The sequence below is a fragment of the Quercus robur genome, chromosome 4, assembly GCF_932294415.1.
Source record: "Quercus robur chromosome 4, dhQueRobu3.1, whole genome shotgun sequence".
Classification (NCBI taxonomy): Eukaryota; Viridiplantae; Streptophyta; class Magnoliopsida; order Fagales; family Fagaceae; genus Quercus; species Quercus robur.
The window spans coordinates 23,555,103-23,578,845 of record NC_065537.1 but is presented as its reverse complement, the minus strand read 5'-3'; the positions used below and the strand labels follow the sequence as shown (position 1 = coordinate 23,578,845).

Here is a 23,743-nt window from a genome sequence, read left to right as displayed (position 1 = left end):
AGATTTTACTTTACTTTAAGTAAGGCAAGTGAATAGTATTTCCCATTTTGATTTTGGGAGAGGGAGAGGAATAGGGAGAGAGCGTTTAGTGTCTAATCGTGTCAAAGATTACGTTTTTAATGTAGACAATTTTTTAGCTTGCAAAAATTAAAGTCTTCATATTATAGAGGAAATTGAAACTTAATGATGACTTCATACAGTAGTGAGCCTTGGAATATTTTCTAACATAATTATTAAGATATTTAAATTATAAAAGTTAATAAAAAGAAAACTTGAATATATCAACATAACTAAAAAAAACCCTTTAATACATGAAGTTTTACAATTTCCTTTACTAATAAAATTAAAAGACCAAAGTGAGAACGAAAATTGTTGAGATGAGAGTAATGAAGTGAGAGAGAGATTAAAATGATGAGAGAGAGAGAGAGAGAGATATAATACATGTTGCGAATATGAGTTGAGCCAAGCCGTCAAGGAGAGTACAATGGTTGACATCGTTGAAGAGAACTCACAACTAGATTATCTCTCTTGGTATAATTTTTTAGGAAAAAAATGAAATTATGATTTTTTTTTTTTTTTTTTATTGTAATGGGATGAACAAGTTATGAATCCGAATGATTAGGGGCTTTTATTTTTTGTTTTTTTTTAATGAGCTTTTTGTTGAATCTTTTGTTCATTTGTTATTGTTTGGCTTAACCTTATTGTTGTTTGGGCTATGTTTGTTGTTATTTGGCTGGCCAATTTTTTTTGTTGTTATTTTGGGTTTTAATTTATTGTTTAAGGGGTTGAGGATTATCTTTGGTGGGCTAAGATTATTTGTGTAGTTGCCAAATCCCATATATTGCTCCGTTTCTCTATTAAAGCAATAAGTCTTTGTGACAATCGATAAAACCCCAATCTCAGCCATCAATCTCGCATCAACAACTTCATTGAATTCAATAGCCATTGGAGTAGCAGGATGAAGGTTCCTTCATCAGCATCAGCAGTATAAATTTCGTTGCCTTTTTTATTTTTATAATGAGATCTATTTTTATAGTGGGACGGGTATTGTTGAATTGTGGAGAAATTGATCACCCAAGAAAAATCAAGCACAACCAGTGTTGCTAAAGAAAAAACTACCAAAAAAAAAAAAAAAAGTTTAACTCGATGGGTTACCTATATTGAGGAGAACATTTATAAGAACAGTTGAATTAGGAAACTTTTTAGTTTTTATCTTAATTCACTTCTAATATCACTTTTATTTATTTATTTATTTATTTATTTATTTTTATGTACCACTAATAATCTCCCACGTTAGATGAGTATGAAATATTTTGCCAAATTTTATGTTTATAAACTTTCTCAAAAGATTATATATATTAAAAGGTGACAATGAGCGCCTCACATGTTGTAAAGGATGATGATGCTGCCTCAAGTAAATCAGTCAACAAAGCCTTAGTTCATAGACAACCATCTACATAAACGACCTGTAGTTCAGTCATGATATCGTAAAGTTGTCTGTAGTTTAGTATAAGAGCTGGGGTATTAGTTAGTTACACTATTGTACACGTGTCTTTATTCTATTAGTCATTACACAATTCTGTCAGATAGATTTGGCGCCAAATCTATCCAGACATATGTAGGCTAACCAATCATAACAGATTTAGTTGCCAAATTTATCCAGACATATACAGGTTAACCAATCATAACAGATTTAGGTGCCAAATCTATCCCGACATATATAGGCTAACCAATCATAATAGATTTAGGCACCAAATCTATGCTAACCAATCATAACAGATTTCGATGCCAAATCTATCTAGACATATATAGGCTAACCAATCATAACAAATATAGGGGCCAAATCTATCCCGACATATATAGGCTAACCAATCGTAATAGATTTGGCGCCTAAATCTGTTATGATTGGTTAGCCTATATATGTCTGGATAGATTTGGCACCTAAATCGGTTATGATTGCTTAGCATAGATTTGGCGTCTAAATCTGTTATGATTGGCTAGCCTGTATATGTCTGGATAGATTTGACACCTAAATCTGTTATGATTGGTTAGCATAGATTTGGCACTTAAATCTGTTATGATTGGTTAGCATAGATTTGGCACTTAAATCTGTTATGATTGGTTAGCCTATATATGTCGGGATAGATTTGGCCCCTAAATCTGTTTTGATTGGTTAGCCTATATATGTTGTATCTCATGTAATCTATTGGAGATGCAATATTCAGTTTTCTCATTGCTCTCTCTTCTAGAACTTTGTCTCAAAGAATCATAGTTTCTTTCACATATCACCTACCCTTTTAACCTCTTTCTCCACCAAAAAAAAAAAAAAAAAATATATATATATATATATATATATACGGTAACATCTGTTGAATTTTCTATCATTTTTTTTATATGTAAAAGCTGTATACTACAGGATAAATTCTTCAGCTTAACTCGGTGCATAATTACTTTCTTTTTGTTATTCGTTCAGGAGATAGATTTTCATTCTTAATCAGAAGCAGAGAAGCAAGTCATGTCTGAAAATATAGTTGAACAGGTTGAGCTACTAAATTCAGATAATGATAAATATGGAGGAGTTGTAGTGAAGATAGAACAGCCCATAGATTCTAAGATCTTTCCTTCTTTGCTTAGAGCTTCAATATCGCAATGTAGGCAACAGGTATATATATATAGTATCTTTTAATCTTATCAGTTTATCTTCCTACGTCTAGTATCTATTTGATGTAGAAGTTGCTACTAGTACCTCCTATTATGTTATAAACTTGGGATGTAATTTGCAGGGGAAGAAAGGTGTTTGGATCAAATTGCCTATCGAACATGCAAATCTTGTTGAAGCTACTGTTAAGGTAAACACAGGTTTCCAGATTTATTATTATTATTTTACAACAAATTGGCTAATACTTAAAAGGAGGTGTTTATTTATTTTTTTTTTAACATTTAAAAAAAAATTCAACTTATAAATCCAATAGATAGAGTTTTGTTTTGACACATATACCTGGTAGTTATAATTGCGCTTTTATTTCATAACAAGCTAACCTATTTCATCCTAAAAAGCATCGGTATGGGTACACAACGATGCAACAATTTCTGAAAAAGTAAGATACAATACGAGGGGACATGTTCTAATTTCACAAACATGACATTTTTTTTGGTTAAAATCCAAAACTAACCCTTTAAGTTTCACCTTTTGTCATTTCAGTCCTCTAAATTTCAAATTTGTTAATTAAATATTCTGTTAAGCTTTTGTTAACTCTTTCCGTTTACTAACCAAAACGATGTCGTTTTGGGTTTTTTTTTTTTTTTTTTTTTTGGTAATTAAGAAAAACGAAAAACTTTAAAAAAAAAATGGGGGTGGGGGGTAGAAAAGGGGAATGCTGTCATTCCCTGCCCCTGAAAATAAAACAAAAAAATCACAATATGATTGGGCCCTACTTGAGGAATTGAGGGAGAAAGAAAGGGGGAAGGAGAAAGAGTTAAGGATCGTCGGATCGGCAGGAGAGAGAGAGACACAGATTGTGAGTCGGTGAGGGACCATGAGATTAAGACTGAGATAGAGAGAGAGAGATTGAGATCGAGATCGAGATAGAGAGAGATATTGACACCGAGAAAGAAGGAGATGGATTGCGATTTCTCAATTACCAAATAGAGGCCTAATACTTGTTCTCATACTGATTTGTTGTACGGTGCCGGTTTCCTCTCTGATCTGCTTGTCTTTCTTTTCTTTTCTTTTTTTGCTATTTTAAAATTTAAAAAGCTTTTCTATTTTTTTTTTTTTTTTTTTTTTTTGTGAACTATATTAGTTGCGTGTAGTTGTAGACCTATGCTTGTGAGCTATATTTTTTATTTGAATTTATGTGCTGTGCTACTTTGAACTTTGGATTTTACACAGTGATCCATATCGTGATTTTTTTTTTTTTTTCCTGTTTTCAGGGGCAGGGTCGTTCCCCTTAGCTGCCTCTTTTTTTTTCTTTTTTTTCAATAACAGTTTTTCATTTTTATTAATTATGAAATTTATTTTTTTTTAAAAAACCACAAAATAGTGTCATTTTGGTGAGTAAACAGAAAGAGTTAACAGAAGCCTAACAGAATACTTAATTGACAAAATTTGCAACTTAGAGAACTGAAATGACAAAATTAAAACTTAGAGGACTGATATGAAAAAAGGTGAAACTTAAAGGGTCAATTTTGGATTTTAGCCTCTTTTTTTTTTCTTTTTCTTTTTTTTTTCATGGTGTAGTATGAAAGGAAATGACTTAATGAGACTCATAAGATTCAATTGGCACCCTAATATTTTATATAATTTTCATTTTTCGATGAAATTGAAATATATATATATATATATATATATATATATAAGTAAATCGACCAACTTATGGCCTGTTTGGATGTTTAAAAAAGGAGAAGGAATAGAGTAGAGGGAGGGATAGTAATTTAATTACTTTATTTGGATGTTTTTTAAGGAAGGAGGGAGAGGGGTTTGGACTACCTCTAACTCCTCATTTTTAATTCTCCCAAATTGGAGAGATTTGGAGGGAAAGTAGAGTAAATAAATTATTGACCAAATGAATTCTCTAATTTACCCTTTCTAAATTAACAAAATTATAAATCGATTATATAATTAATTTTTGTTTGTTTCATGAGAAAAATTAAGCTAAATGAAAAAAATGAAAATAATGCAATAAATCCAATTCGAAATCAAGTTCTGAAACCACAGTAAATTATTAAAAATAAAATAACTTTTTGTTATGAGAAACATGCAGTCAACTTTTTGTTGCGAAAACGATTTGTCTGTTTTGTTTCGTGTAGTTTTAAAACCAAAATAATAATAATAATAATAATAATAATAATAATAATAATAATAATAATAAGAGAAAATTACAAAAGACTCTCTTTTTTTCTTTTAATATTCGTTTGTATTTTCCCGGATTTTCCAAGCAAACAAACAGAGAGAGTCGTACTGAAACACGTCCCAACAACTGTCCATTCCTTGAATCGGTGCCGGAAATCCAACTTTGGCAAACAAACTTTGGTACACAGGTCCCATGGATGGCCTTCCATCTTTAGCTTCCTTTGCTTTCTCCACCTCCACTAGATAGTTCTTCTACGCCATTCTCACTCTGTTCTTGTGAAGCACCACTGGCTCCCAGTCCTGGGTCAGAGCTCCTAGATATCGGCTCGACATCGTAACAAACTCAGAGAGAGCAACAAAGAAACAAAGAGAAATTCTACACTACTAATCTTTGTTTGTTTTCTGAGAAAATTAATTAACAAAGAAAAATCAAAAAACTCAAAATGTTGATTAAATAATTATTTAATCTAACAAATTAATTATACACCAATGTTGCAAGTCCATTTTCAAATAGGGTTAAATTTGTCTATTTAAATCATTTCCTCTCATTTCTATCCTAATTTTAAAACATTCAAACAAGATGAAGGGCTAATTACTCCCTTCCCCCTCACTAATTTTAAAAACATCCAAACAAGGTGGAGGATAATCATTCTCCTCTACTCTCTTCCCCACTACTCTCCTTCCTTCTACTCTCCTCTACTCTCCTCTCTCTCTAAACTTCCAAATAGGCCATTAGTTTAAACACTTAGGATTTCTAAAATCAATTCTCAGGACTTACTAAACACTGAAATTTCATTTCTCATGAATTCAAACACCCAATCATTTATACTCATAAGAATCTTAAATTCTCAGTAATCAAAAATCATGTTAACCGAGCACTACCTACCTTATAGTTGCTAGTTATAATTACGAGAAATTCTAATGTAAAATGAAGCTAATTAGATCGAGACATGTAATTCGCTCTCTCTTTGAGAAAATTTAAGCAATTTGCGGTTGGAAAATCCCATAAATTGGTTATTACATGTCCTCTAGTCAGAATTGTAAACCTTGGGCTTTTCCAAAAGGTGGCTTCTCTAATAAAAATAATAAATTCATTGTGCTAAGTTAGATCCTTAATTCTCATTCTTACCCACCACAGTAGCAATAAGAAACTTAACCATCTATTTATTGGTTTCATATTAAAATGTACCAACAATCGATGTATAGTCTTTCTAAATTGTGATTTATAATCTTGTTTGTTGATTTTACAGGAAGGATTTCGGTATCACCATGCTGAACCAGATTACTTAATGCTTGCATGTTGGCTTCCTGAAACTACTGATACTATTCCTCGAAATGCTTCTCATCGAGTAGGTGTTGGTTCTTTTGTCATGAACAATAAGAGAGAGGTATGTGTTTTGGATTAATTTCTGGCTTTCCCTTACCATGACTGGGGTCGGCCTTTAGGCTAGGCTATTTGGGCCAATGCCTAAGGCCCAATTATAACAGGACCTCTTATTATTATTTTTACTAAAAATAATTATTAAAAAAATTTCATAAATAGGTTGTTTATTATTTTCTCCACCCCCAATATGACCATGATATTGATGACAAAAAGAAAATCTAATTCAATTGAAAATCTAAAACGTTTAGAAAGATATGTCATAAATATGATGATGATGATAATGGTTTCGTTATTTTCCTGTAACAAATTCAAGTTTGAACTTTTGTAATATTAAAAAATAAATAAATAAATAAATAAATCTACTGCATCATGCATCACCTTATCCGAGTTAAATGAAAAGTCAATAATTTAAAAAAAATTTGTCTAGGTTTGATTAGTATTGATTCATTGAGTTACATGATAGATAAATTCAAGTGATTCTATGCTCTAAAAAATAAAACATATAATAGAAAACTTATATAAAATCTTATAGATCAATGAGAAATTCAAAAAAATTACTTCAAAGATTATGCCATAGTATAAAGGAAATAACAATGAAAATAATCATAGTGATGTTCAAAAATGTAATATAATATTACAATTCTCGATTATAGAAAAGAATAAATTCCTTTCAAATGCACTTACTCTTATACAATTTTATTAACAAAGCTTGTTATAGTTGTTTCTAAAACAAAGAAACAAACATAATATCAAAATTAAAACTTACAAAATCATACCGAAAATGGGATATGTGATTAAAAGATTAAGTGGACTAATCATATTATCAATTAAAAAGTAGATTTAACAAAACCTAAATAAACAAACTTAGTAAGTAATTTTGCATTTTAAATAGTAAGAAGAATAGAATTTAAATTAATAATAATAATAGATTTTAAATATAAAAAAGCCCCACCAATAATGTCTCCTTAGGCCTAAAATGGTATTGTGCAAGCCTTGACCATGAAATCAAGGACGAAGCTGTAATTTGGAAATTCTGGTTTTGCTCTTGTTATTCCAAAAACATTAGCTATATATTGATATTATACTCCAAAAAGTCTAGTCAAGTTAAAATTAGTACTACTTGTAATTACTTATGCAACCTAGATCAACTTAATACATATCCAACATGAGATTCAACACATGCCCACACAACCCACACTTATATCCAATCCAATAACAATTTAGACAATTCATTATTTGTGTTTGATCTTCTTAAAATTTATAAGTCACTTTGTTCATACTTCATATAGCTATTTCTATCAAGCAAAACAACTTGCTCTAGTGTATTTGACTTGACTATTTCAATCATTAAATACCAAAAAATGGAATGGCCTTGTTATGATGGCTTAGTAAATCTAGCTACTGAAATGGAATTTATCTTATGGCCAGGGGCGGAGTCAGGGGGGGTCGAGAGGGGGCACTTGCCCCTCCTGACCCTGCCCAAAATTTTCCTTTTTTATGTATCAAAATTTTATATTCATATCTTTTTTTACTTTATTAATATTTTTTAAAGTTCAAAATTTATAAAAAAAAATGATAAAAAATAAACTTAAATAAAGAAGAAAAAGTCTTAATTGAAGAGATGAAAATACCATCCCAAAAAAAAAAAAAGTTTCCTTTCAAAAGTATTAAGCAATAAAATTTGGAAACAATTACATGAAAAATTCCATAAAATATATAAGGGGATTATTTTATTGGCTATATATATTAAAAAAAAAACTAATAAAATATACAAAATATAATGATATGCAATGATTTTAGGGGATCTTTCAATATTGAATGATCACTTACTATTCATATTACTGGCATTTAATTGTCAAGTTTGGTTAATATTTTGTATATATGATGCATATGTTGTATGTTACATACACAATATGTATTTGTTTATGGAAACACATGTATATTAGTTATAAATTTTGCCTCCCCTAAGGTCAAATCCTGGCTCCGCCACTGCTTATGGCAGGTGCTTGTAGTTCAGGAGATTAGTGGCAAATTCAAAGGAACAGGGGTGTGGAAGTTTCCTACAGGGGTTGTTAATGAAGTGAGTATGCCCCAAGTGCAATCGTTTATCAAATTCTTTAGAAAATGTTCACCCTGGATTGAAATTTTTCATATGTAGGGTGAGGATATTTGTTCAGCTGCAATTAGGGAAGTCAAAGAAGAGACAGGAGTAAGTGATAAAATATGCAATTTGTGGATTCAAATGAGTATGATATTTACCTACATGTAGGTTTACAAATCTAAGACCTTTGCTTTTATTTTGTTTCAGATTGACACAGAGTTTGTGGAAGTTTTAGCATTCAGGTAAGAAAATTGCCTAATACTATCCAGTTCACATGCATTTTTAGATATTATTGTTTTAGATGTGTGAATAAACAATAAATACTCTTCCCTGTAAAAGCAAGTTTACTAATGTTGCATTATGAAAAATTTATGGCAACTTGTTATACTAAAACTAATATTATTATATTAATTGTTGTCAATATAGTTTACATGTTGCTCAATCTCCTTTTGGTGTTCATTCTAATCTCTCTCTCTCTCTTACACACACACAATATACAGGCAAAGCCACAATTCATTTTTTAGCAAATCAGATTTGCTCTTCATTTGCATGTTAAATCCCCGTAACTTTGACATTGAGAAGCAGAATTCAGAGATTGAAGCAGCACAGGTTTTTTTTTTTCTCTCGCAATACTACTACAAAGACTGTTTTTCTTTGCATCAACTAGTTTAGGGCTTTAAGAATAAAATTACATTAGTTTTGTTAATAAAAATAATGTTGGAGTTGAGCAATCCCCAATGTGGAAATTTGCACATATTTTTCAAACTTCTATCAATCATACTAGCTGCTTATATTCTTTGAATTAACTTTTCAAAATCATACTAGCTGGATGCAAGACCATAAGCCAATCAAATTCATGTTCTTGTTTGATAAAAGAAAAGACTATACATAGGGAATAATCAATTATGTCTACAAGGCTTGTGTCCGGATTGGAGCATCAGAATAAAATGTATTTTTAAGCATATGTTGTAGTGAGGTTCTAGTAAATAAGTCCATTTGGGAACTTTTTAAGCAGATCCTTTGGATTGGTTTTTATTACTTGTATGATGGTGGCATTTGTGCTTAATTCAAAAGATATTTGTTGAAATCTTTATATCTATGGTACTGACTAGTGTGAATTATTTTGCATCACCCATTCTTGAAATCCTCCTCTAATTCATATATCTTTAAGGCAATATGCATTTTCAATTTGAATTTGAAACGTATTCTGAGGAAAGAAAATGCATTTAGAGCGAATATAAAACCATAAAAAGACGAAAAAAATCTACCTTTCATGACCATTTGGTGGCAGAAGACATTAACTTATTATGTCCTATTTTCCCATTTTGGCTTGGCATGGCATAACTTAATATTAAAGCAATGTAAAATTCAAGAATTTTGATTCATATTGGACCTTCTATAATTACTGAACTATGGCATCATGGTTTTCTTATGTTCGTTTTTTCTTTTCCAATTCTTTAGTGGATGCCAATTGAGGTACTACGTAGCGCAACCTTTTATCCAAAAACAAGAGCTCTTCAATTATGTTGCCAAAATATGCTTATCAAAGTCTGAAACGAATTATACTGGTTTTTCTCCACTAGCTACAACTACAGGCTCTGGCAAAATAAGCTACCTCTACTTCAACAATCAAGATGCAAATCACCTTGTAACTTCTGATAATCAGCCATAGGAAGTCTGATGTGATGTTTAAAAAACACGATATACTATTTGCATGAGTTGTGACTATAAGAACTCTATGATAGAAACGCTTGAAGAGTTAGTCATACTATATAGTGTTAGGTTCTAGGACTTTAGGAACTAAATGTATTAGAACTTCAATTTGTAATGTGTTGGCAAACCATGATCAAAACATTGAGTTTAGGTTTAGGCTTGCTCAAAGTATGTTTCTTTGTAAAATTGGAATTGAGTGATTGCAGGATTTACTGGTCTAAATCTGCAAGACTCGATTGATCAAAAATTAGATTTGATCAATCGAATCTTGTGCAGATTTATTTTTCTGCAAAATTTCCAATTCAGCCCAAACTCATTTGACGTGTAGAGTTTTATGTTTTTGAAAGCTTGATTATATGTTAAAACACAAGAGCTGTTTAGACCCCCAAATTAAAAGTTACAGCTCAGTTAATTTTACTCTAACTTAAACTTAATGCGGAATAGAGTAAATGTGAGTGAACAAACAATAAAACTACTCTAAGCCATATTCATCAAAACACAACAGTAAAATGAAAGCTAAAAGAGTATGGAAGAAGAATGCAAACACAAGATAACACACCGATATGTTATCGAAAAGGAAACCGAAATACTTGGCATAAAACTTCTCCGCCGCCCTCCAAGCGGTAAATCAATCCACTAGATAATAAGTTAGGATATACGAGTAGTAAGAGACCCTCTAAGCCTAATCTACCCAATGCACCTAATCCCTCCAAGCTCCTACTCCAACAAAACTTCTCAGAACCGTGTCTTGTCTAGCTTTCCGAATCTCGTAATATGCCTGATTGCATCAGCCAAAACTTGGCTTCTTCCAATGCTTCCCAGTAGCACTAAAACCTCAATTGTTTGAGCTATCAACCTCTCAAGGATTTGGAAATAGAGAGGTAAGAGTTGAGGAAAACCACAATGGATTGTGTAGAGAATTGTGGGTGTAACAACCTCTCACTTTCAAGGATAGTGGCTAAGGTTTTCTCTTTGAAAGCACTCCTTTCAGAATGTGGATAATGTGGGTATATAATATATAGTATGTGTAAAGACCTAGTGTATCAGATATAACAAATTGGCAAAACAGAATGTTTTGCAGGTATCTTGCGGGAAGGCCTTACCCGCGAGATACTCGCAAAAACCAGCTGTAACCATCTGTCATAACTCTTCGCATTCCAGTCTTGTGCAGGGCACATGCTTCACTTCGCAGGAAAGCTTCTCGTGAGCTACCTGCGAAAACTTCTTGCTCTTCACTTTGCCTTGAGTCTTCACACTCTCTCTCACACATAAACGTTACAAAGAAATCCCACATAAAATACAGGGTACATAAGTGTAGAGAGGGAAAATTCCCGACCTATCACAAGCTGACATGTCACATTACCAAGTCCACAAAATACAGCCAATTACAAAGCACCACGTATTGTTGCTAGGTTTTGCTATCACTATTCAGAAACCAACAGAAATTCGCCAAGTGTCATGCAAAAACCAATCACACATCAGCGTACGTGTAAGCGATGACACAAGTAGCCTCGCATGTGTAAGCGATGACACAAGCAGTCCAGCACGTGTAAGCGATGACATAAGCAGACCAATCAGGCTGTGACATGTGTCACCAATCAAACTCCGCCACGTGTTGCTCACCCACCTCCAAACTCCTATAAATAGAAGCCTTCCTAAGACATTTAGGAGGACCAAGATTCAAAAGTGAAAAAGCTCTGCTGGAATCAAGCCCTGAAGCCTCTAGGAACTTCAAGAACTTCAACCCCAAAATCGGAGAACATTTGAAACAGAATCATCCAAACCATCTTCCTAGATCCAGAAGTTTGCGGGAATCAAGCTCAAAGGTCCGAAAACATCAACAAATCACAAATCAGTGAAGCTCTACGGATTTAAGTCTCTAAACCCCCGAAGAACTTCCACCATAAACCCTCAAATACGAAGAACATTCGAAGAGGAATCATCCAAATCATATTCCTAGATCTCAAAGTTCACTGGAATCAAGCTTAAAAGCTCCAAAAACCTTAAACAACCACAAATGGTAAGTGAAGCTCCACGGATTCAAGCCTCTAAAGCCCCGGAGAACTTCCACCACAAACCTTCGAAGACGAAGAACACACGAAGAACGTGAAAAACAAAGGATTTCCAACAAGCTCATAGCCAGAGATTCATTGTAATCTGTTCCAAAGATCTTCGATCCATTCTTCAGCCAAATTGAAGTACATTGGGTGTTCAAGTCAAAATCACATTACTACAAATCCAATCAACAAGTCATTTAAGGAGATCGAATCAGAAGATCACTCTTTTGTAAGTACAGAGAATTGTACCACACAATCATCAATACAAATTCGCATTTGTGAAACTATTTTACTTATTTGACTTATTTCGAACAAGAAATTTAGTCATCCACAAATTCTGGCACGCCCAGTGGGACATCTCTACCTCTCATCTCATTCTCCTTCAACGAAAGAAATCTTCATCATCTTGCTGCCTAGCTACTTCAATGGCTTCTAGCAAGAACATTCAAGCTTCAACAATAACTACTTCAATTAGAGTTGGTACGACTACCACCAACAATTGCATTGGTGCAATGAATCACAACCAACCTAAAACAAACAATCAACTTTAATCAGCCAAGGAAGCCAAGGTTTGGACAATCATCTCCTTAGACCCTCTTAAAAGAAACAAGGTCATCAACAAGGACATCTCCACCTTGGAACACCTCAAGTATGGGGGCAAATCCCCTTCATCCTTCACAAAAATTTGATCGCACAATTTCTCTCCCACCGAAGGGAACCCAAAATATGAGATTTCGCGTGCTCACTTCAATTCACTTCCTTCTCCATCATTTTGGGAAGTTGTGTCAGTCATGATGACTAACACCTCTACCATGGAAGAAAATATGGCTAAAATGGAACAAAGGGTCGTCCTTCTCACAAAATCACTTGAAGATAAAGACCTCCAAATTGCAGCTTTAATGAACAAACTTGAAGTTCAAGATCTCGGTGAATTAAGCCATGGTCATAAATTCACATCTGCAAAGGATGACGAAGGGAGAGAAATTGAAAACACTCCCTGACGAGAACAATCTACTTCGGTTGCTTCGTTGTCAGTCCAACAATTACAAGACACGATAACAAATACCATCCGAGCACAATATGGAGGTTCTTCTACAAGTTCTCTCACATATTCAAAACCCTACGCAAAGCACATCAACAACATGAGAATGCTAGATGGGTATCAACCCCCCAAGTTATTGCAGATTGATGGCAAAGGAAATCCTAAGCAACACATTGCTCACTTTGTAGAAACTTATGAAAACGCAAGGACTCAAGGAAGCCTCCTTGTAAAGCAATTTGTCCGTTCACTCATGGGAAATGCCTTTGATTGGTATACAGACTTAGAACCTGAGTCAATTGACAGTTGGGAGCAACTCGAAAGAGAGTTTCTTGACCAATTCTATAGCATACGTCGCACGGTGAGCATGATGGAGCTTACTAATACCAAGCAATGGGAAAATGAGCTAATGGTCGATTATATCAATCGGTGGCGTTCTTTGAGTCTAGATTGCAAGGATAGACTTTCTGAAATATCTACTGTAGAGATGTGCATCCAAGGCATGCATTGGGGACTTCTTTACATCCTTCAAGGGATAAAGCCTCGAACATTTGAAGAGCTAGCAACTCGTGCCCATGACATGGAGTTAAGCATTGCTAGCCGCGAAAGTATAAACCCTCCTATACTTAAGGAAAGCAGAAAGGAAGTAAGGAGGAATGATAGGAATGCAAAAAGCAATCTCAAAGACTCAATGGTTGTCAACACTGCCGTAGTTAAGGTTCCAAGAAGAGGAGCAAAGGCAAATAAAGAACAGCTTGAAGGATGGCAAAAAAATGAAGTACGTCGCCTGACTTTTAAGGAACGTGAGCAAAAAGTATATCCGTTCCCCGATGAAGATGTGCCAAACATCTTAGAACAACTATTGCAATTGAAGTTGATTGAATTGCCAGAATGCAAGCGGCTAGAAGACATTGGGAAAGTTGATGACCCTAACTACTGCAAATATCATCGCATCATTGGCCACCCAATCCAAAAATGCTTTGTTTTCAAAGAACAAATCATGAAGCTTGCCAAAGAAAACAAGATTGATCTAAACTTTGATGAAGTTGTTGGGTCAAACCATGTGACTGTTGCTTGTGATGTACTTCCAACTCTCAGGCAGGGGGCAAACACCAATGGAGCTTACAAGTTATAGTAGAAAATGAAGACTGTAAAGAGTTGACGTTGCTTAACTTTCTTTGAAATGATGATGAACATAAGTTGATGCTTGGTTGTGGAGTAAAACAAAATCTCCAACTTCTTTTGCAAGAAATGAAGTCTTCATGGCATTGCCCATCTTCAATGGATGTTCTCCCACATTTTTTAAGTATGCTTTGCATCACTTATCTCCTAGGGGCATCTTCTTGTACCTTGCAAGTTTAAACTACACCATTTCTCTTCTAGGTTGTGCCACTTCATAACTCTGAAATTAGAACCACATCATCTCCCTTCTGAGTGGTGTCGTTTCACATCATGTCTCTAAAATCTAGATGACGTCAACTTCCTCTGGAATGATGATAGATTATATATCTGAAGTCGGTGTGGCATTATCTCTCCTCTATGGGCATGTTCGTGCAATGACAAAATTCTTGGTAGCATGTTTCAACATCTTCAAAGTCTTGGTAGCATGCTCTGGCTTGTTCAAATGTTATGCACCCTTGATGTCAGAGCTATATTGCCTCTAAAAATTTGGTGCGACTTCAATGCGAGTGCAAGTGCTAATGTGGAGTGTTGTCGTGGTTTCATGGCAAAGATGAACGTTGGCACGACTTCGACGAAAATGGAGTGTTGACGTGGCTTCATGGCTTCGGCACAAATGAAGTGTTGTCGTGGCTTCATGGCAAAGATGAACGTTGGCACGACTTTGGCGAAAATGGAGTGTTGACATGGCTTCATGGCTTCAGCACAGATGAAGTGTTGACATAGCTTCATGACAAAGATGAGTGTTGACACGGCTTCAATGCAAATGAAGTGTTGACGTGGTTGCTTCGATGCAAATGAAGTGTTGACATTGCTCCATGACTTCAATGTAAATGATGGTGCAACTTCAAGTGCTAATGTGGAGTGTTGTTGTGGCTTTATGACAAAGATGAGTGTTGACACAGCTTCGATGCGAATGAAGTGTTGAATGTTGGCATGGCTTCAGTGTAGATGAAGTATTGACATTGCTTCGTGGCAAATATCAATGTTGGTACGGCTTTAGTGTTAATGAAGTGCAAATATTGCTTCATGGCAAAAATGAAGTGTTGACGTTGCTTCAGGACAAAGATGAACGTTGGCATAGTTTCGGTGCAAATATGGCTTCATGGCAAAGATAAATGTTGGCATGGCTTCAGTACAAGGACAAATGTTGGCACGATGGTAAAGACTCTTGATATGGCTACATTGCGAAGACTTTTGAGATGGCTGTGTTGAAAATATAAGTATTGGTGCAGCTTAATTGCCAAGGGAAGCACGTTGCATAACAAAAACAAGCAATCAAGCAAAAAAAAAAAAGGGTTAGTACAAACAAAGCATATTGTGAAACTAAAATATATATATATATATATATATGCATTATTTCTCTACACTTATGGTATTATATCACCCACTGGAGATTTGCTTGTACAAATTAGTGCATGCCCTGGGTGGCTTTATATAGGGATCCTCAGAAGCTAACAGACAAAAGGAAAAACACATGTAAAAAGTTAAAAGTACCATATTTTCAAAGGGTGACGTACCCATTTGAAAAATTAGAAATGTAAAAGCTCATAAATGTATCATGCTGTCAGAAAGAAAAAAAAAATACACTAGACCTTAGAAACAACCTATTGGCCTGCAGAGAGGAAAAACTATGGCACTAGACTGTGAATGAAATTCTAGGCCAGCAAAGGGAAGTTTCTTGTTCTACTGTGTCACCAACCCTTTGAGAACAGCAGAGACACTCAATGGTTACCCTGGAACCACTCCCTGCCTGGATTGTCAAACATTGTCAAAATGGCCACCGCCAAAGTAAACCAAGGTGGCAACAAGTCCAACAATGTCTGCGGTCTCCCATTCCAGATTTCTAAAATTTCTGATAAGATTTCACAAAAAATCAACCCACAGAAATCTTCTAAGGACTTTGATGTACAAAACCCAGAAAGATCTTCAACAACGGAGCCACCACGCATTGCCACGGACTCGTGATGACCAGCGGCTTAGTCCCTTAAAACTGTACATATCTGTTTATGATTTCACAAAAACTGACTATACCATGGTCTTCTACGGCCTTAGATCGACAAAGCCCAAAAATTTTAGGCCCAAACATTAAGCCACGCGCCTCCGGCGACATCGGCGTTCAAAACCTCTCGTTCACGCGCTCCCACGCGCCAACAAACTCTCAAGCGCTAGCGTTGATGCACGGGACAGAGAAATGACGTCATGGATGACATCATCCTCCATTACCCGGTCTGACCCATCTTGCCAAATGACCCGGTTTGACCTAAACCGACCCGTAAATCTGACCCGAAACAATTTTTCGAGTATATTCTGATTTTGGGACCCGTTTCTTCATTCGAAACTCAGAAATTGTGCAAATGTCCAATTTCCAAAAAAGTTGACTTTTGTGCAAATGTTGACCAAATGTCAAAATTTTTAAGATGGACCTATGTTGCTCAATTTTTCGCTTACATTCCAATTTTGGAGTCCGTTCTGTCATTTGAGGCTCGGAAATTGCACAAATGACTCGATTCCAAGTGTTCAAAACTTAGGCTCTCAAGATCAAAATTTGAGATTCATCCACTTGGTCTGATTCCCTCAAGGTTATTCTCAAGACTTCATCAAGGCTTCCCTTTCGAAGTACAAATGAACTATCACAAGTGTGTCTTGAACTTGAAATTACACTGGGTCATTAGTTCAACCTACCATTCCCATTTGGTGCCTACCGTTCCCATCTACCGTTCTCCCCAAAAATTCTTAACTACCATTCTCAACTACCTATCTACCATTCTTCATCTCTCTACTATAAATAGGAGGGCCAGGTTCATCAAAAACTCATCCAAAAAAAAAAAAACACTGAATCATGAAATGAAGATTTGCTTTTTTCAGATTTTTAAGTCCTCCTTTTCACAACCATTTCTCGCTATGGCCTCATCATTCTCAACACCTAGCAATCGATATTGCTTTACAATCGGTTTGAGATCAACCCTCTCATGGTTCTGTTGAAACCCTCTTTATAGCATCATTGTAGTTTTGAGATCCAAAAAAATTTTGTTTCTACACTTAACGACCACCTTTGTCCATAAAATTACTCATAACAAGGCCTGTATCGTCCTCCCATGCTTCCGTGGACTTGGTTGGCCAGGAAACCCAAGTCCAGTGGACACACGTAGTCTCTTTCCAATTGCTTGGTCTTCTAGCAGAAGTAGTGGTTCGGAACAAATAGCAACTTGGCTAGTTTTTAAGACCAGAATCACAAGTTAGCTCCATTTTTCATTTTTCTGTGCTTTTCCAACAAGTGGCAGTAGGTGAAGATGGTAAAAAGTGTTAGGGTATCCTACAAATTGTCTTCCATCCAACACTTAAAACAACCTCCAAGGCACCAGCTCATTAGAATTCAGCCTTTGGTGCCGGTAAATGGTCACCAAAGCCTTATTCCATGTCCCCACTACTATGAGACCCAAAGGTCATCGTAACTGGTACCTCAAAACTCACTTTCTGGAATTACTCCAACTTAAAATCAGCTTGAAGAATTTCAGAAGGTACTCTTCTGAAATTACTTCAACTTAACGTCCGTCGGCATGGTCCCATCATGCACGCACATTCTACTACTTGCTGTCGGACCTCATTCAGCATGCAATCAATCCCATATCTAAAGGTGTACTTCCCATAAGCATCTACACCAGAAGGTCCCCAGCATACAAGGCCAACACCATGGTGGCGTATGTTTCACCCATTCGCTTTGCTTCATCCCCGTCTTCTTCAACACCAACACCAACATACCCAAAATCCATAAGTTTCTGAAATTACCTCAACTTAAACTAAGTGAAACAATTACGCATGCGCATTCAACCACTTTCCCACATGTCCTCGCCGTAATTCAAGGAATATTCTTCAAAAATTACTTCGCCTGGACTTCTTAAAAACACGAGGTTAGCCACATGACTCTGCATGCTGTACCCAGCCACCATTCTCTCATCTTCCCCATCTTCTACACCCTATGATCATCGCCAACGATCCAAAATACTCTCCTGAAATTACCTCAACTTAACCTCTGTTGAAATGAGTCAATCTTGCAAGTACATCCAACTTCTTGCAAACAACTTTCCTCCTCACCAACCCACTTCAAATACCATAGAACACTCTTTTGAAATTACTTCAACTTAAACTATGCTAAGAAGGCTCGGTCATGCAAGTACATTCAAATACTGGCAGACCCCTTTTCGATCTCATCAAAGTCTTTCATATGGGTGGGTCTACTCTTCGGAAATTATCTCATCCTTTTGAAAGCTCCACCACCTTCAACTACTTAACTTAAAGAGTCAAGTACCAAAAATCCACTTTTTCGAAACTCATTCCCACACCACACTCTGAGACTGTGTGCGTGAACGAGTCTCGAAGGGGCATTTGTAGAGAGGGAAAATTCCCGACCTATCACAAGCTGATACGTCACATTACCAAGTCCACAAAATACAACCAATTACAAAGCACCACGTATTGTTGCTAGGTTTTGCTATCACTATTCAGAAACGAACAAAAATTCGCCAAGTGTCATGCAAAAACCAATCACACATCAGCATACATGTAAGCAATGACACAAGCAGCCTCGCACGTGTAAGCGATGACACAAGCAGTCCAGCACGTGTAAGCGATGACATAAGCAGACCAATCAGGCTGTGACATGTGTCACCAATCAAACTCCGCCACGTGTTGCTCACCCACATCCAAACTCCTATAAATAGAAGCCTTCCTAAGAAATTTCGGAGGACCAAGATTCAGAAATGAAAAAACTCTGCTGGAATCAAGCCCTGAAGCCTCCAGGAACTTCAATAACTTCAACCCCAAAATCGGAGAACATTTGAAGCAGAATCATCCAAACCATCTGCCTAGATCCTGAAGTTTGCGGGAATTAAGCTCAAAGGTCCGAAAACATCAACAAATCACAAATCAGTGAAGCTCTACGGATTCAAGCCTCCAATGCCCCGAAGAACTTCCACCATAAACCCTCAAATATGAAGAACATTCGAAGAGGAATCATTCAAATCATATTCCTAGATCTCAAAGTTCACTGGAATCAAGCTCAAAAGCCTCCAGAAACCTTAAACAACCACAAATCAGTGAAGCTCCACGAATTCAAGCCTCTAAAGCCCCGGAGAACTTCCACAACAAACCTTCGAAGACGAAGAACACATGAAGAACACGAAGAACGTGAATAACAAAGGATTTCCAACAAGCTCATAGCCAGAGATTCATTGTAATTCTATTTCAAAGATCTTCGATCCATTCTTCAGCCAAATTGAAGTACATTGGGTGTTCAAGTCAAAATCACATTACCACAAATCCAATCAACAAGTCTTTTAAAAAAATCGAATCAAAGGATCACTCTTTTGTAATTACAGAGAATTGTACCACACAATCATCAATACAAATTCGCATTTGTGAAACTATTTTACTTGTTTGACTTATTTCGAATGAGAAATTTAGTCGTCCACAATAAGATTAAACAAAATTACAATCAAATTTGGCATGAAATAAAAGCCAACACAAAATAGTTCTAAATCACAACTTTATAATCTCCCCCTTTGGCTATTCTGTGACAAAACCCCTAAAATAGACTGCAGACTTAAATGTGAGTTTGGGAATAGTGGCAAAACTCACTAACACCTAATCTAGAAGCTGTGAAGCACTTGCATGTATGTACCTGTAACCTGAAACACTCGCACACAACCAAATTCATTAAGCTTATGACAAGTTGAATACTCAGTACTTATATAAGCAAGTAAAGTGTGATCAAGGTAATAAAAACTATATAACAATTAAGCATATCTTGATCAAACAGGTTCAGTCATTAAAGAATGACTACAATGGTCATTTAGCTAGTAAATGATCATCCGAACATGCAACGAAATTAAGAGCAACGCAAAGAATCCATTACATGTCCAACACACAACCAATGCGAAATACAAGAAGTATTTGCATCAAGGATACAAGATCCAACAAGGGTACAAGTGTGTAGTACTCAAGATAGTTTAATCAACATCTAAAAGTACTAAAAAATACTATAAAGTACTAAATATTAAACTGAAATTAACCATACATCTGCTCTACCCTTTCCATGAGGCGATCAAGACGATCGGGTCCTCGTGCTTGTGCTTGGGAGGATGGTTGAGTAGAACTTTCTGGTGTTGAGGTGAATCTGTCAATCTCTTCCTCAGTATCTCCACCCTTTTCTTTAGCATTATCCCTTGGAATTTGAGAGATGTCGATTTTGGATTCAGTGATATGGGCTTTACTTTTGGTCATTGTGTTAGCACCAATGGGATAGTCCCTTGGCACGATGGTAAGACCACTTGGAAGCTTTAGTCTTGTTTTTGCAATGAGACCCATGATGAGAGTGGGGAATGGCATGATTGTCCTCGTGTTCCTTTTGGTGATGCTCTTGGTCAGGAGGTGGTATATGTGTCCACAAATGTCGATCTCTTTATGTGTGTAAAGATCATATAGGAAAATGGTCCTTGGCCCAACCAGTGTTGTCAAGTTTGTGACTGGATATAGGTTGTGGATCATGACATATGCTAGTGTCCTCATCTCCACATTGAACGGGATAGTGTTCATCGACTTCTTCTTAAACGAACCACTAAGAAGCTCCGCCATTGGCTCAAGAGAGTCCAATCTGTCATCATATTGTATGGCTATTGGCTGAGAAGGTGGATGAACTTCTAGGAATTCTTGGATGGAGTCCCTTGTGATAACAAATTCCTTGTGTCTCACCTAGTAGTTAATGTGGTCTCCATCCACAGTGGCATTGGAGTAGAATTCTTGTATGATTTCCTCATAAACGTTGCCACTTGGATTCAGCAGCTTTGTCCAAGTTCTCTCCTTGAACACCTCGAGGATAGAAGTGTTCTCATGTGTCTCCAATCGGACAACCCTCTCCATACTGATTGTTACTCATTTGTAGCAATCATTATATGCCATGTCTACCTCAATGGACCTGAAGTTATTGAAGTCTGTGCGTGGACACTTGGAAGATTTCTTGGAAGCAGAGTGCTTGGTGGGAGACATCTGCACAAATAACCACAAAACAGAGAAAACAAGTGCAAAAACACAAAACACAAATGAAAAAAAAAGAAAAAAAAAAGAAAAAAGAACAATTGTGCATGTGTGTGCATCAAGTGTGCATGAGGTGTGCCTAAGTGATGCATGAAAAGGCATAGTTAAGTCAAAGTGTGTAAAACACATACCCAATGATCAAAACATGATAAACAAGATCAATCATGGGAAATCCCAAAATTTGGAACTCAGTGGAGTCCAAAACAACTCAAAAATGCCACTTGAGCATTTTGTCAAACACTTGATATGCAACACTATACTTAACATGTGGGCAATGAATGAACATGTGAAAATATGCCTAAATACATGTTAAAATTGCCGCATAGGGCCAACACAGTCACAAACAAATCAAATGTGACTAAGCCCAATCAAGAATATGAAAAAAATTTGACCAAAATAAGTGTTTCTAACTCCTCTTTCAAAAAACCCCAAATCAAGTAAACCTAGACAACTTTCTGCAAAATCTTAGAAAAGAATGAAAAGGTTGATAAAAACATACCTCGGAGATGATTTTGCACTAATTGAGCTTGATATTTAGCGGGTTTTTGAGTGAAAAACTATTTGGGATTGAGAGAGTCACGAGGAAGGCACAACGAGGGAAACTAAAGTGTGTTTAAAAATCTGTCACATCAGCCCTTTAAAACTAAAAACACACGTTTTTTGTGGGTTAAATACTCGCGAAAAATGCATCTGAAGCACAAAACCTTTCATGAGAAGTCTTTAGTCATGAAACAGTCACGAGACAGTCGTGAAAGTCTTTGTCTACATTTTGTGTTTTCAAGTTTTGCCTCATCCTATTTTAGCAGGAAGAGCTTAGTTGCGAGCTTCTCGCGAAAATGCCTCTAAAGAAGTTTTTGAAGAAAACCATGAAAAATGCAATTTGACCAAAAACTTAAAACACGAAAGCATAAAAACACTTTCAAAAACATATAAAATACTCTTTTTAGGTTTGATCAACAAGCAATTAAGCATACACATCACATTTGATCATGTACAATTATACAAATGAAATAAGCATTTGTTGAACAAGAGTCTTGTGTGTTGTGTGTGAGTATCAAATGTGGAATCGTCCATAGTCCAGACTGAAGCTTCAATGATCAATTCGATCATGTTATACACAACTAGTACTAGGTCAAGAGATCTATCTCAATTATAGATATGAACATATATGACCTCCCACAAAAAGGATTACATAACTTTGAAGTTTTTTATTTGGCTTCTTTACAATACATAACATTTGATCATTTTTTAACAATACATCTCATTTTGAGATCGATACCTAAACTTTTGATTTTCCATTTTTGAGAATAAGCCTTTGGCTTTATAGGCACCATACATTTTAATACAAGTCGTTTTCCCTTTTTCTTAGTCAAATACTAATATATGCGACGGTTTTTGCAGCTCATTATCTCTTTTCATTTTGAGATTTACATTTGTTGAGCTCTTTAAGTAAAAAAAAAAAAAAAAAAAATGTGGGAAGATATATAGGCACAAGTCTATGCATGTATCAAAATCATCAAAACCATTGACCAATTATTCATGACAAGCTTGAAGATCGATTTACAAAGTAAAACTTGTAAAAGAAACATGCTATAAACCGGAAGCAATGACACAAGTGGATTATATATGTCATGATGCATGAACCTATGACCCTAAACAATGGAAGAATTAATGCATGGGTATAGAAAGTGATTATGCATAAGTACCCTTCTTCACCCACATTTTATAAGTGTTTTAGGGGAGAGCCTTAGATGGAGGGGTATGACTAACATAACTTTCAAACCTTGGGGTGAAGCTTGCAAGGCATAATGATATGTTCTTCAACATTTCCATTACGTCTCCAATGAGATGTCCCTCACTATCTCCCTTAGCTTGTGCTCACTTTGGTCTTCTCTTTGAACTTTCTTGGCCACACATAAAGTCAGCCTTCTTGAGAGCATAAAACTTGAAACAATTCAGCCTTGTGTGCCCTTGTACACCACAATGATGACACACATGCTTCACTTGAGGCCCCCTTTGATTTTTGGGTAATGACTTCCCTTTTTCCTTTGATTTTGCACCAATGGTTCTTTTTACAATAGAAGAGGTCTCATTCTCAGCCTTCACTTCCTTGAGTTTCTCTTCATTCTTGGCTAATACGAACCTTACTTCCTTCTTGGGTTCGTTGCTAGAGTTTCCTTTTTTGGTGTAGCCCAAACCAGTCTTATCATGTGAAGATTTTTGCGAGAACAGCACGTTGTCAATTTTCTTGGTGGAGATACACTCAACCTTGACATTAGCTTGGATAATTTCAAGTTCAAGAAACTTGATCTTAGAGTAAGCTTCA

The 23,743-nt window shown here is 35.8% G+C and overlaps 1 protein-coding gene across 25 annotated transcripts in view; it reads left to right on the top strand.

Moving 5' to 3' along the window:
• The window catches only part of LOC126720911 (nudix hydrolase 7-like), a 226,398-nt gene that overhangs the window by 182,425 nt on the left and 20,230 nt on the right, over positions 1-23,743 (top strand). For 11 of the 25 annotated variants that reach the window (XM_050423760.1, XM_050423759.1, XM_050423782.1 and 8 more), the window contains one exon: positions 8,895-8,946. In XM_050423760.1, coding sequence (XP_050279717.1) covers positions 8,895-8,946 — 52 coding nt within the window. Of the gene's footprint in view, positions 1-2,473; positions 2,663-2,783; positions 2,850-6,102; positions 6,241-8,238; positions 8,317-8,394; positions 8,446-8,544; positions 8,580-8,837; positions 8,947-23,743 lie in introns of those variants that run through there. The other 14 variants (XM_050423790.1, XM_050423781.1, XM_050423767.1 and 11 more) reach the window with 3 other exon arrangements.